General features: G+C 33.6%; 1 protein-coding gene across 9 annotated transcripts in view; it reads right to left on the bottom strand.

Moving 5' to 3' along the window:
• Positions 1-3,510, bottom strand: part of LOC127712473 (nucleolar and coiled-body phosphoprotein 1-like) — a 41,372-nt gene extending 37,862 nt beyond the window's left edge. For all 9 annotated transcript variants that reach the window (XM_052218917.1, XM_052218921.1, XM_052218920.1 and 6 more), the window contains exon 1: positions 3,409-3,510. In XM_052218917.1, coding sequence (XP_052074877.1) covers positions 3,409-3,464 — 56 coding nt within the window. In that variant the 5' untranslated portion in view covers positions 3,465-3,510. The remainder of the gene's footprint in view (positions 1-3,408) is intronic.
• Between the last annotated feature and the right edge of the window lie 8,687 nt (positions 3,511-12,197).

The raw sequence follows: 12,197 nt of genomic DNA, 5'->3' as shown, positions 1-12,197 counted from the left end.
ATTCACATACAGACTTTACAAAATAATACTCTTGGCCTTAAAAAAATTCGTAAGGGTTCCGCGGAACCCAGTGTCTCGCCTACTTTCGCTGTTAATAGCAGGCTCAACAAAAATGAGGAAAAAAAACCAATAAAAATATTCCTTTAGATACTATCTTTTGATTGTAAGAAGCTTCTGTCAAAGTTTGGTATAAATCCAGGATAGTTTATGAATCTAATAAATGTTTTAAAAACTTTAACTGCACACTGTATTTAATGTTAACTGGAAGAAAAACTAAGTCCATTTATAAGTAAAATACAGATAAACAGGTACAAATTTTTTACAAAATTTCCTTCTAGATACTAGCTTTTGATCATAAACAAGCTTCAGTCCAAATTTGGTACAAATCCAGGATAGTTTAAGAAGGTTATTAAAATTTTAAAAACTTTAACCACAGAGTGAATGTATTGTTTCCTGGCAGAAAAACTAAGTCCATTTATAAGTAAAATACGGAAAAAATTATAAATTTTTTTGTCAACAAATTTACTTCTGGATACTATCTTATGATCATAAACAAGCTTCTGTCTAAGTTTGGTACAAATCCAGGATAGTTTAAGAAAGTTATTAAAATTTTAAAAACTTTAACCACAGAGTGAATGTATTGTTTCCTGGCAGAAAAACTAAGTCCATTTATAAGTAAAATACGGAAAAAATGAAATTTTTTTTTTAACAAATTTACTTCTGGATACTATCTTATGATCATAAACAAGCTTCTGTCCAAGTTTGGTACAAATCCAGGATAGTTTAAGAAAGTTTTTAAAATTTTAAAAACTTTAACCACAGAGTGAATGTAATGTTTCCTGGCAGAAAAACTAAGTCCATTTACAAGTAAAATACGGAAAAACAGGAATTTTATTTTTACAAAATTTACTTCTGGATATTATCTTATGATCATAAACAAGCTTCTGTCCAAGTTAGGTAGAAATCCAGGATAGTTTAACAATGTTTAAGAAAGTTATTAAAATTTCAAAAACTTTAACCACAGAGTGAATATTTGTGGACGCCGACGACGACGCAATGTAGGATCGCTATGTCTCGCTTTTTTGACTAAAGTCGAAGGCTCGACAAAAAGAAATAAGAGGCCACATAACCTAAAAATAGATGACGACTCATTGTTGAGATGTCAATAACATTGCTGAAAGGATTTTCTCAAGAATTCAACAAAATTCTAGGAGAGGAATAAAACAAATAATATGCTAGAACATACACAACTTCTCTTTTTCAAGCCGATATTAGTGAAAATGCATTGAAAAATATCCGGTTAAGATTTTTGAAGTAGCACTTTGCCGATGATAAATACTTTTGCATGACGTCACGAATAAAGTGGAAATCTACAAATGTCACGAACTTGCAGGCATAATGAACTTGCAATCATCGACAATACTATTAAATAACATTTCTTCCAATCTATACAAGCTAGAGGAGCAGGGGCAATAAGCCCCTTATTTGGTCCAAATATTACTGCAAATTTAAAAGTTATCATACATATCCTTAAATTTGTCCTAACTAGACTAAGGTACAAGGTTTTCAGAAAATAAAAAAAAAATTCACATTAAACGAGCTACCATGGCAACAAACCATGACGAAATTTGTATATTTTATAATATTTCTTGAATTTCCTTGTTTTTCATCAAATTCTAAGTATATTTATGATTGGCAAAGTATGTGCGCACCCAAGAAACAACTTTATATTTGGTGAGATCATTTCAATAGTTATAATAACGTTTCTCTTAAATTATTTTGTTGTTTCTTGGCTGCGCACGATGTTTCCGTAATCATACTTGCCAACCTCTGACAATGAGAAATCATGTCATGACATGACATGACATGTCATGACATGACATGACATGTCAAAAAGCGTGTGAAAACGCGTGACGTAGATGCAGACTTTTTAATATGAACAATGTTCATAATTTCACATTATATGCAAATTTGTTAATATAAAAAACAATATTCAACTGTAAACTTTTATTGTATTCAACAGTGGTCTGTTTTGCTGCTTTTAAAGCAACACCACTAGGCACATAGTCAAAACACCTGCTGGTTTTGTTACATTTACTTGATAACAAGGCACACAATATATCATTGTCGAGTTCTGATCAGAATTCAGTGTAAATTTCTTTATAATTGAAAATGATCTCTCACAGTCAGAATTGATATTTGGCTGAACTAAAATAGCTTCATGAAGCTTTGAAAGAGTGTCATAATGTTTTTTTGCCATCTAAAATGTCATCTATGATCTCTGCCATTGCTCCCAACAAACTATACAATATATGTTGCTATTGCCTGGTCAAAACTGGGTAGTTCATCAGAAGACAGCTAATACTATGAGAACTGATCCAACAGTTCTGTGATATTTCCATCCCCAATGGCCTGTGGAAATCTGTTGGCTACATTTGAAACTGAAAAAGAAAAATATTTTATAATTGTTAAATGCTCAATCAAATAGCTATGTATTTTAGTTCTCCTCTCATATGTATTGTTATGATTGCAACATAGAGTGCACAATGCATTACTCATCCCTTGATGATTTAAACTCGAACTCCCAAATTATATAATTTATAAATCTTGAATCTTGGTACGTACACATCGTTTTTGCTACCTCTTTCTGTGGACATTTCCCCTAAATGAATTTGAAAGAAAGAAAGTCCCAAAATCGTAAAAACTAATCACAAACTACTTACCTTAAGAGCTTTTGCTGTTCATCCATATAGAAAAATAAACAATGGCTTCGAAATTTTGGTATTTATCGTGTTATAATGAAAAAACCCGAGAATCGCAATATCACTAACAACCAAAAAATTAAAACAACGAAAAAGCATGTAATTGCGTGTAAAGTGGTGAAAAGCGTGTACATGCCATGTGATAAAATCCTCGCGTGTAAACCGTTTAAAAAGCGTGTATTACACGCGAATATCATGTCAGTTGGCAACTATGTCCGTAATGGAAATAACGATGGAAAATTGCACAAATTCTGCATTTTTCACCTTAATGAAAACGGAACATATTATGACGTAACTGTGACGTCATCATATAAACAATCTTATGACATTATGTTTTTCATTTATATTTCTTCACTCTATGCAGTATGCATTTCCAAACCCTATCATGCCTATGTGCCAATTTGAAATAGTCAAACATTTTTTTTTCTTAGGCCAAAACCGGGCCTAAATGCCCCTACTCCTTTGTGGCTTTGCATTGTACTCCAAAAATTTCTTTTCTACATTTTATATGTAAATGGTTAAAAGGTAATTTCTTTTTGGAATTTTGTGTCCGGAGCGACTTAGCTCAGAGCGGTCAAATAAGAAATTCAAAATCGCGCCGGACACGATTATGATTGTGAATATACTCTATACTATCTTACATTACCTCAAATCAGATGAACTAATGATACTTTTTACAAATTTCTTTAGATTTGTTTGCATGACTGTTTTGGTTTGGGTTTTTTTTTGGCGGGTTATCTTAATACAACTTCCGGTACATAAGAGAGGTCTAATAACCAAAAAAAAATGTTTTAATCAACAACACTTAAGTCGTTATAACGAGTTAGCTAAGTTGTTATAATGAGTTACTAAGTCGTTATAACGAGTTAGCTAAGTTGTTTTAACGAGTTAGCTAAGTCGTTATAACGAGTTAGTTAAGCTTAGTCGTTATAAAGAGTTAGCTCAGTCGTTAATAAACGTATTTACACTTCTGGTATTTAGCTATATTTTGCGGTCTCACTAATTAGCGACAACAAGAATTTTAGCGACAAGAAGCGTCAACAAGCGACAAGAAGCGACAACAAGAATTATTTTAGCGACAAGAAGCGACAAGAAACTATTTAGCGACAAGAAAACATATTTTTTTTAATTAAAATTAATTATTGCAATAAATATTAAAAGAATATGCAAAAGAAAATAATTTTAGCGACAAGAAAGTTAAAATTGATAGAAAAAATGAAACATTATTTACATAATATTTTATCATCTATTATGTATAACAGCCAGTATTACGTTTAATTATTGTATTATGAGATTACTTTTCCTTGTGTTTTAGAACATATTATTTATCTTATAATTTGTTTTTTAAAACTCTTTTCGTGCAATATATATTAAGCTCGCAAAATGAATTATTTGTGCATCATTGTCCTGAAAATATTGACACAAATTGTGAAATACAAAGAACTGAAATCAAACAAGAGGAAAAGAAAATTGAAATGTGAATGTTTTCATCTTTTTATTTGTTTATTGCCTCATTAAACGATATTTATCATGTTTATGCATATTGATTGAAGATGAAAGGAAATTAATGACAATCTTGAGTTTTCAACAGGTGTTCACTATTTACGATGATTGTATATTCTGGCGCGTGTAATTGTATAGTCTGACGCGTGTACAAAGTTGAAGGTGTTAATTGGATGTTATTGTAGCAATAAAACAGGGGACACGCGCCTCGTTAATCTCATTTGATGTTCCACATTGTGTGTACTGTTATTACCTTAGGGTGAAGCCACATCTAATGTTGTTCCTATCAAGAACAATGAATTATACTGTTAGAAAGGAAATTATATTTCATGTTTTTGTTTCAATAAATCCTTCAAAGGAAAGTTGACCTTTTTTTGTTTTTGTTTCAGTTTTATAGAGTGTGCATTTCCTTTGCTCTACCAAGCTGACTGAAGCCATTCAACTTTCATGTTTAGTATAAAGTAAATAGTCAGCATTTCAGTAATATTCTCGCAAAAGTACGTGCTCTGAGCAATTGCTAGAATCTAAAACGCAACTCTGTTTACCTTTGATTAATAAATCAGTTACTTTGTACGTCTTTGATACTGCGCGGTATCAAACGAACCCTTTGGTACAGGGTTTCAATTTCCTTTTGGGCAAGGGAAAAAAAGGTTACGACTCGAACTTCGATAAATGCATATTAGAAGTATTATAATTATACTATAGTGGACACGTTCGTTCATGATATCCCCTTGGGCAAGGGTAAATATTGAAACGCACTTATTTTGTCACATCGCCGTGTCAAACTGAATCCCTTGGGATAAGGGTTTTCCACTTGGGCAAAGGAAATAGTAAGGGAAGTTATACCCTGCAATATTAGTCTTACACTCTAAAAATGGCACACCCATGTGGTAACTGTTCAAAAATCTGCACTCGAATGTGTGTGTTTTGTGAAAAATGTGAAACATGGTTTCACCAAAAATGCCAGAAATTAACAAAAGATCAGTTTCGGATCTTAAGTCAGACTAAAAGCTGTGATTTCATATGTACACAATGTTGTCATACAAAAGATCATAAATTTGACTATGATCTTTCTATTAGTAGATTAGAAGCTTATGCAAGTAAAAATTTGTTGACGGATGGCGTAAATGTAGAGAAAATATTGCTAAGAAAAGAACCACTAACACAAATTATTGGGGAGACAAACCATACATATTCTGCAATGAGCTCTTTGGTTGAAGACAGGGTTTCTAGACAAATATTAAATGAACAAAGCATGATTATTAAAGAAAGAAACCCTGTCCAAGTCTCAACAAATGGCAATTGTCTCTTCAATTCTTTGTCAGTGGACATGTGTGGCAATGAAAGTCTTGCAGCAAGACTGAGAGTTTTGACTTGTATAGAGATGGTGTCAAATAAGCTAATTTATGATACATCTAAGCACAATAGACTAGAACTTGTCTCACCATCATATGATGAAGCTTGTAAGGCTGCCGCCAAAAATAGAGCATTTTCGTCCGCATGGACCATTCTTGCCGCAGCGTCGGTATTAGGTTGTCCAATTCAGTCAGTATATCCACCCCGAAATGGGTTTATGGACAAGACAGTCGGTATCTTAAACACCATGTTTGATCCATTGCAAGTTCAGTCAAATGATCCAATTGTTATACTATGGACCAGTTCTGGTCATGGGCGCAGTCCGATATGGACTCCAGATCACTTTGTGCCGCTAGTTAAAGCCAGCCACAATATATCTGTTATTGATATAGACAGTATGCATGACTTTCCTATTTTAGATAGCACAAGAAATGAATCAAATGTGTGTCCAACAATTTTCGATACCACTGTTAAGTCTCTAGATGAATCTTTCGATTCAGTTGATCAAGGCAATAAACGCAGTGACACATGTCATGTAGAATTAGATAACTCTTATACTGATGTAAAGGTAGACAGCATATCTTGCAAGCTCGAAGCAAATGAATCAAATGTATCAACTGATTCAAATATTCAAAATGAAAATATAATTAAAAACACTTTAGACGGCAAGTTTCTATCAATTGATCAGATTTTAAATGTGCTGGTAAATGAAAATGTTTCTCATACTGAGATACCACGCTCGGTTAAAGAGAATGAGTACTTTGTGCTAGACAATATGACTAGGAAAGCTAAGTCTAAGAAAATGGAGTTTTGGGACGATTGTGGAACATGGGGATTCCAAATCAACCTCAACTAAAACAACATATTTTGTAGTACAAAATGATAACAATTTGGTTTCTTGTGTTAAAAAGAATGATATGTATTGTAAAATAATAAAAAAGGAATTTATTCCTTTAGAACCACAACCTGATGATTCTAATTTGTTCATCCTTAAACGGTATTATGCATCTCTGAAAAGAATGAATTCTTACAAAAAAAGAATTAGTTGGTTCGATAAAATGCCTGGCCATTCATTGGAAACAATGAATAAAGCCATAGCAGAGTACATAGGAACGTATCCTATTGAAGTAGTTAACAAGCATGGTAACGCTAAACTGACAAATCAAGAATATATCAGAACATCACCTGATACTAAATCGCAAGTTAGTTCAGAAATAGAAGCTGGAAAATCAGTTAAACAAATTTTCAGAACATTCAATTTGGGCGCCTGCTTTGTCACAACAACTGTTTTCCAGGAAAACAAACTTAAACGCAAAGGGAAAAACACAAACCCAATAATAATGGGACCAATTTATTTGCATTGGGATGGTGCTTGCCACACCTACCAACGTTTTTTCACTCTACAAACAGAGTCGAGAATTCCATTGCAATGGAAAAACAATAATTGTGAATCAATCAATCACATCTTGAAACTAAATTAAGATTGGAAGCCTGAGAAACTTCCAGAGTTAATTAATAAAATTCACAAAGAAATAAAGTTGCAAGAAAGTCTTGTCAATGGCGCACTTTATGGACATGGAGACTTTGAGCTAAGCTCCTCAGTTTAAATCGGAGAAAGAAAAGGCTTTTGCATTGCAAAAATTCTTGACTCATGGGAGAAAGTTAAACGCAATCCCAGAGTCCACCACTTCAACAGATGGTGGGCTGACAATCCCCAAAACAAGTGCATGTGCACGTAAACCTTGTCAACGGAAACGTATTAAAAATGCTAAAACTACAACTTCAAAAAGGGCAAAAATACAGTGAACCTTAGTGGTAAAAATCTACGGCTTATCAAAATGGGACCACCATGTACAAAATGTATAAATATTATGTTAGATAGGAATGTACATATTACTATATAATGACTAAAAATAATAAAAAAAAATAAAAAATTATATGGACCCCAAGGTAGAACCACGTCCTCGTCGTGGGGTCTGGAAACACGCTTAAATAATAAAGATGGCAAAGCGTGGCTGAGAGTTCTACAAATAAAGCATCGAATTGACATAACAAGAGTACACTTAGAGCATAGTATTAAGCAAATGAATCAAAATATTATATTCCATTATGCCCGCTCCATATATATCTCCATTCGTTTATTCATACTTTGACTTTGATGAAAACAGATACATACATTATCTTATAAATATTTTGCCTCCGAATGACCTTAGATCTACCCCGAATCACCTTTTGACGTCAGGCAACAATCACTTTTTAATTGTGACGTCAAATGTTTTGAATTATGATGTCAAAGTTTACGGGAACCTGTGTGATTTAACGTAATGGCGGACAAATTTGCATACAAGTGTAAATACGTCTATCGAATAAGGATAGGTCGAGGACGTGAACACAGGGATTGTCACACGCCTGTGGTTGCTGCTATCAGTTTAATTGTTGATTGCCAAAACATAGTCCATTTATTAGTAAAACATGGAAAAATTTAAATATGAATCCCGCAGATGCCACGGTCGCGAAACACGTGACTTCGTCGTGATCAGTTCCACGGAAAAATGGCGCCCGTCAAATTATTATAGTTCGCTTGGATGTAAACTTTAAACGTAAGTATTTACATATCATCGTGTTCACACATAGGACCCCCCTCATCATATGCGTATTTTTCGTGCGAATATTTTGATGCATTTAAAGTTATATTTCACTGTTGGTTTCATAGAGAACATTCACAAACTATTTCAGACCTGCTGAAGATTGTTTGGGATGGTGTACACGATATGACCGTAAAATCACTGTAAATCCATTTGTGTGTCTTATTTTCACCAATCGTGTACAAAAGCTTACCCAAATTTACTAATTCATTCATATAAACTAGCGTCGATGTATATTTTTGACATTATTGCGAACTGAACGCAATAATATTTTTTTTGTCAATAAATGATCAGTATACACGATATGTTTAAGTGATCAGTTCCACGGTTTAATTCTGAATCAGTATGATAAGATCATATTAAGGTTTATCTGGGAAAATGGCGGAAATCCAGTTGAAATTAAACAAGATATTAAACTCTTTGCCAGAGCAGAGAAGGTAGAAAAAGCTAAATTGGTATATTTAAATTGTTTACATCTGTTTTTTAGGCTTTTAAAGATATAATAAAGGAACATATAACTTTAACTTAACGGGGCTTCGAGATATTTGTAAACTTTTAAATTATAGACAAATTTTCATTAAACAATCTAGTGTAGCCGGTTCAATTCAAAGTGGATCTTTTTTTGTGCATAAGTATAAATTCCGCCGAAAAAAAAATCCAAAGAAAGATAGTAGATTTATCTTTCTTAAATATTAATTTGCATCTCTGCTCCCAAAGATAGTTTTTTTGGGGGGATCCTAAAAATGGGCAATAATTGCATCGAAAAGAAAAAGCCAAGTGCACCTTTTAATGTTCGGGCGTGTTTGAGTTGAGAATTCTGTCTTGAAACGTTTAAAACAAAAATATTTGCTACATCATCTCGCTTCAGATTCTATTATTGTTATATGATTACACTGCAGGTTGATTTAATAACATTAAAACTTCAAAGTACTTAAAAAAAGAAATATTCTGGTCAATAACCGTACTGATGAGTCATAACAGCAGAGTCGGTGTGTTCGAATAACATTTTTTTACTTGAAGTACTTGACGACAGACTTTACAAGTGGATCTTAAAAACGCATAACTTCAGAAAAACTTCATTTGTTGTGTGTGTTATCTAGGATTATTGTCTGTCCGTCTGTCCGGATTAGGATACATTGTTTGTCTAGCTATCTCCTCCTACGGTTTTGAAGATACGGTCAGCTTTAATATTTTGTAAGATGTTCAAACACAGAAAGTAGGTGTGCATGGCCACAGGATTTTATTTTTTTTACAAATTTTCTGGAAAAGACAGGCAGTTGGACTATATAATTGGTTGTTTGTTGTACTACATGTAGCTGCATAAACAGATAATGGTTTGTCCTCCTTCAGTTACATCATCATACAAAGTGTTAAATTTATAATTTCTTATGGTCAGGCGGGGTCATCATTTGTGTCTTACAGACAGCGTAACAATTTGAAGTTGTATGCCAACATCGCTGTCTAATCTAAAATATGTGGAACTATACTCGTGCATATGGCAGAGCAGAAAGTGGGATGGGGGGTATTGCCAATATCTAGTTTTCTCTGATTATAGGTCCCATTATGCGGAAAAAACAAAGCTTTCACAGCAACTCCAAAAGCATCGAGAAAAAACTGTCAGACAGCCAAAGAGTTAACCAAATAGACAATATCAATGTTGCAACATTACAGACAGGAATTTAATGAGGATATTATAAAAATCGCCATACACTGTCACAATACGAGAGAATGCGAAAGATATCAGAGGGACATTATCCTTCTCCAAAACGTGAGAAAGTACAAGGGCACACAAAGCGCTCTGTATTCATTTCAACCAAATGTTCGTTAACAGTAATATATTCTCCTTCGCCTAAAAAGGGAATACAAAACAAAAGACAAAACGTGCACTCTGCAGTTCATCAATATTACAACCACAAACATTAAATGTGATCTTATCATACTGATTCAGAATTAAACCGTGGAACTGATCACTTAAACATATCGTGTACACTGATCATTTATTGACAAAAAAAATATTATTGCGTTCAGTTCGCAATAATGTCAAAAATATACATCGACGCTAGTTTATATGAATGAATTAGTAAATTTGGGTAAGTTTCTGTACACCATTGGTGAAAATAAGACACACAAATGGATTTACAGTGATTTTACGGTCATATAGTTAACACCAACCCAAACAATCTTCAGCAGGTCTGAAATAGTTTGTGAATGTTCTCTATGAAACCAACAGTGAAATATAACTTTAAATGCATCAAAATATTCGCACGAAAAATACGCATATGATGAGGGGGGTCCTATGTGTGAACACGATGATATGTAAATACTTACGTTTAAAGTTTACATCCAAGCGAACTATAATAATTTGACGGGCGCCATTTTTCCGTGGAACTGATCACGACGAAGTCACGTGTTTCGCGACCGTGGATGCTATTTCTCATGAATTCGAAGAATCTTCTGTCCAGGTTTAATAACATTTCATGAAGGATTAACAAAATTGTAAGTGTCTAAAAGTCTATCAGTAAATTACTTACAAATGAAGAAAAAAAATGTTATTATTTTCAAAATTTTGCTTCAAACATCTTTAAAAATACATTGATAAAGTCATTGATGTCTGTATATATAACATTGTGTAAATGCTAACTGCAAAAAAATGAGTCTTTGAGGAGCCTGTATCCGCGCTCAATGGATTTATGTGCGTCTTCAAAAACGGCCTTTTCCAAAATTGTAAAATATAATTCATAACTAAAATCTCCCAATTTGTTGACAAGGGCGGATCCAGCCAATTTTAAAAGGGGGGTTCCAACCATATGTCCTCATTCAAAAGCATTAATCGTCAAAAAAGGGGGGATTCAAACACCCCGGCCCCCCCTTTTGGATCCGTCACTGTTTGATCTTGTATTGCTATTTAGTTTTCTGTTTATAGTTCATCTCTGTCTACTTTAGTTTTTGCTCAAAAATCTTGCCTTGCAGATTATTTGTGCTTTTTACATTTGCTCTTTATCTTCAACATACGGTCTGCCAAAAACATATTAAACTAATTTAAAATCGTCATTTGAATACAATAACTCCTGTAAGGAGACAATTGACAATTTCGACTATGCTGACAATTTTGTAGATATTGTCTTGTTCATTAATTTTTCTTATTTACTTGTTTTCTTTGTTTTCTGTAGTTCAACTAACTCGAATATCGCCCTTTACGGTTATGGTGTCCTCTCGTTATTGTAGCGATCGACAGTGAGTCGGAATATAACGACTGGATTAGTCGGGTTATAGTTCATCCCAAAATAGTAGTAACAGTAAAAATCATCATGCTAGGGAAATAATTGATATAACGAGTAAACTGCCAATGTTGTCATTGTTGACAAATTTGTTGCGCTTCTGATCATTTTTATAATGTTTTCAAAATATAGTTACCAAGATAATAGACAAAAACTCAACAAAAAGGTAAAACAATCGTAATTTAAGGGCAAGAACTCTAGTAAGGGGGGGGGGGATTGGGGGGGGGGGGGAGTAAGGAGTCGACTGATAATTTCGGCAGTCAACGGTTGAATTATTTGTAGGTCTTGTCTTGCTTATGATATCTAATTCCCATATTTTCTCTATGGCTATTATATCTATATATGATTATAGTTAACAAGAAATAGACAAACAATGGTAAAATCGTCATCAAATGGCAGTAACAGTTACTCCTAACAGAAGTTTTGTCGAAATATACTGTATAAAGTTTTTGGCATTTTTAACATGTTTACCCTGTCAAATTTCTCCTATCTACACGGTTTTCAAATAATAGGAAATACTTGATTTCCCCCCCCCCCCCTCCCCCCCCCCCCCCTATGTTTTATTTTTAGCCTTGGCGACCATGTGTGTTTTGCCGGCGGAATTATCCATGACACATTTTTTCAAACTTGATACCACAAGAATGATAATGAAC

This window comes from Mytilus californianus, unplaced genomic scaffold (assembly GCF_021869535.1).
Source record: "Mytilus californianus isolate M0D057914Y unplaced genomic scaffold, xbMytCali1.0.p SCAF_8, whole genome shotgun sequence".
Classification (NCBI taxonomy): domain Eukaryota; kingdom Metazoa; phylum Mollusca; class Bivalvia; order Mytilida; family Mytilidae; genus Mytilus; species Mytilus californianus.
This window is presented reverse-complemented; position numbering and strand designations above follow the sequence as displayed.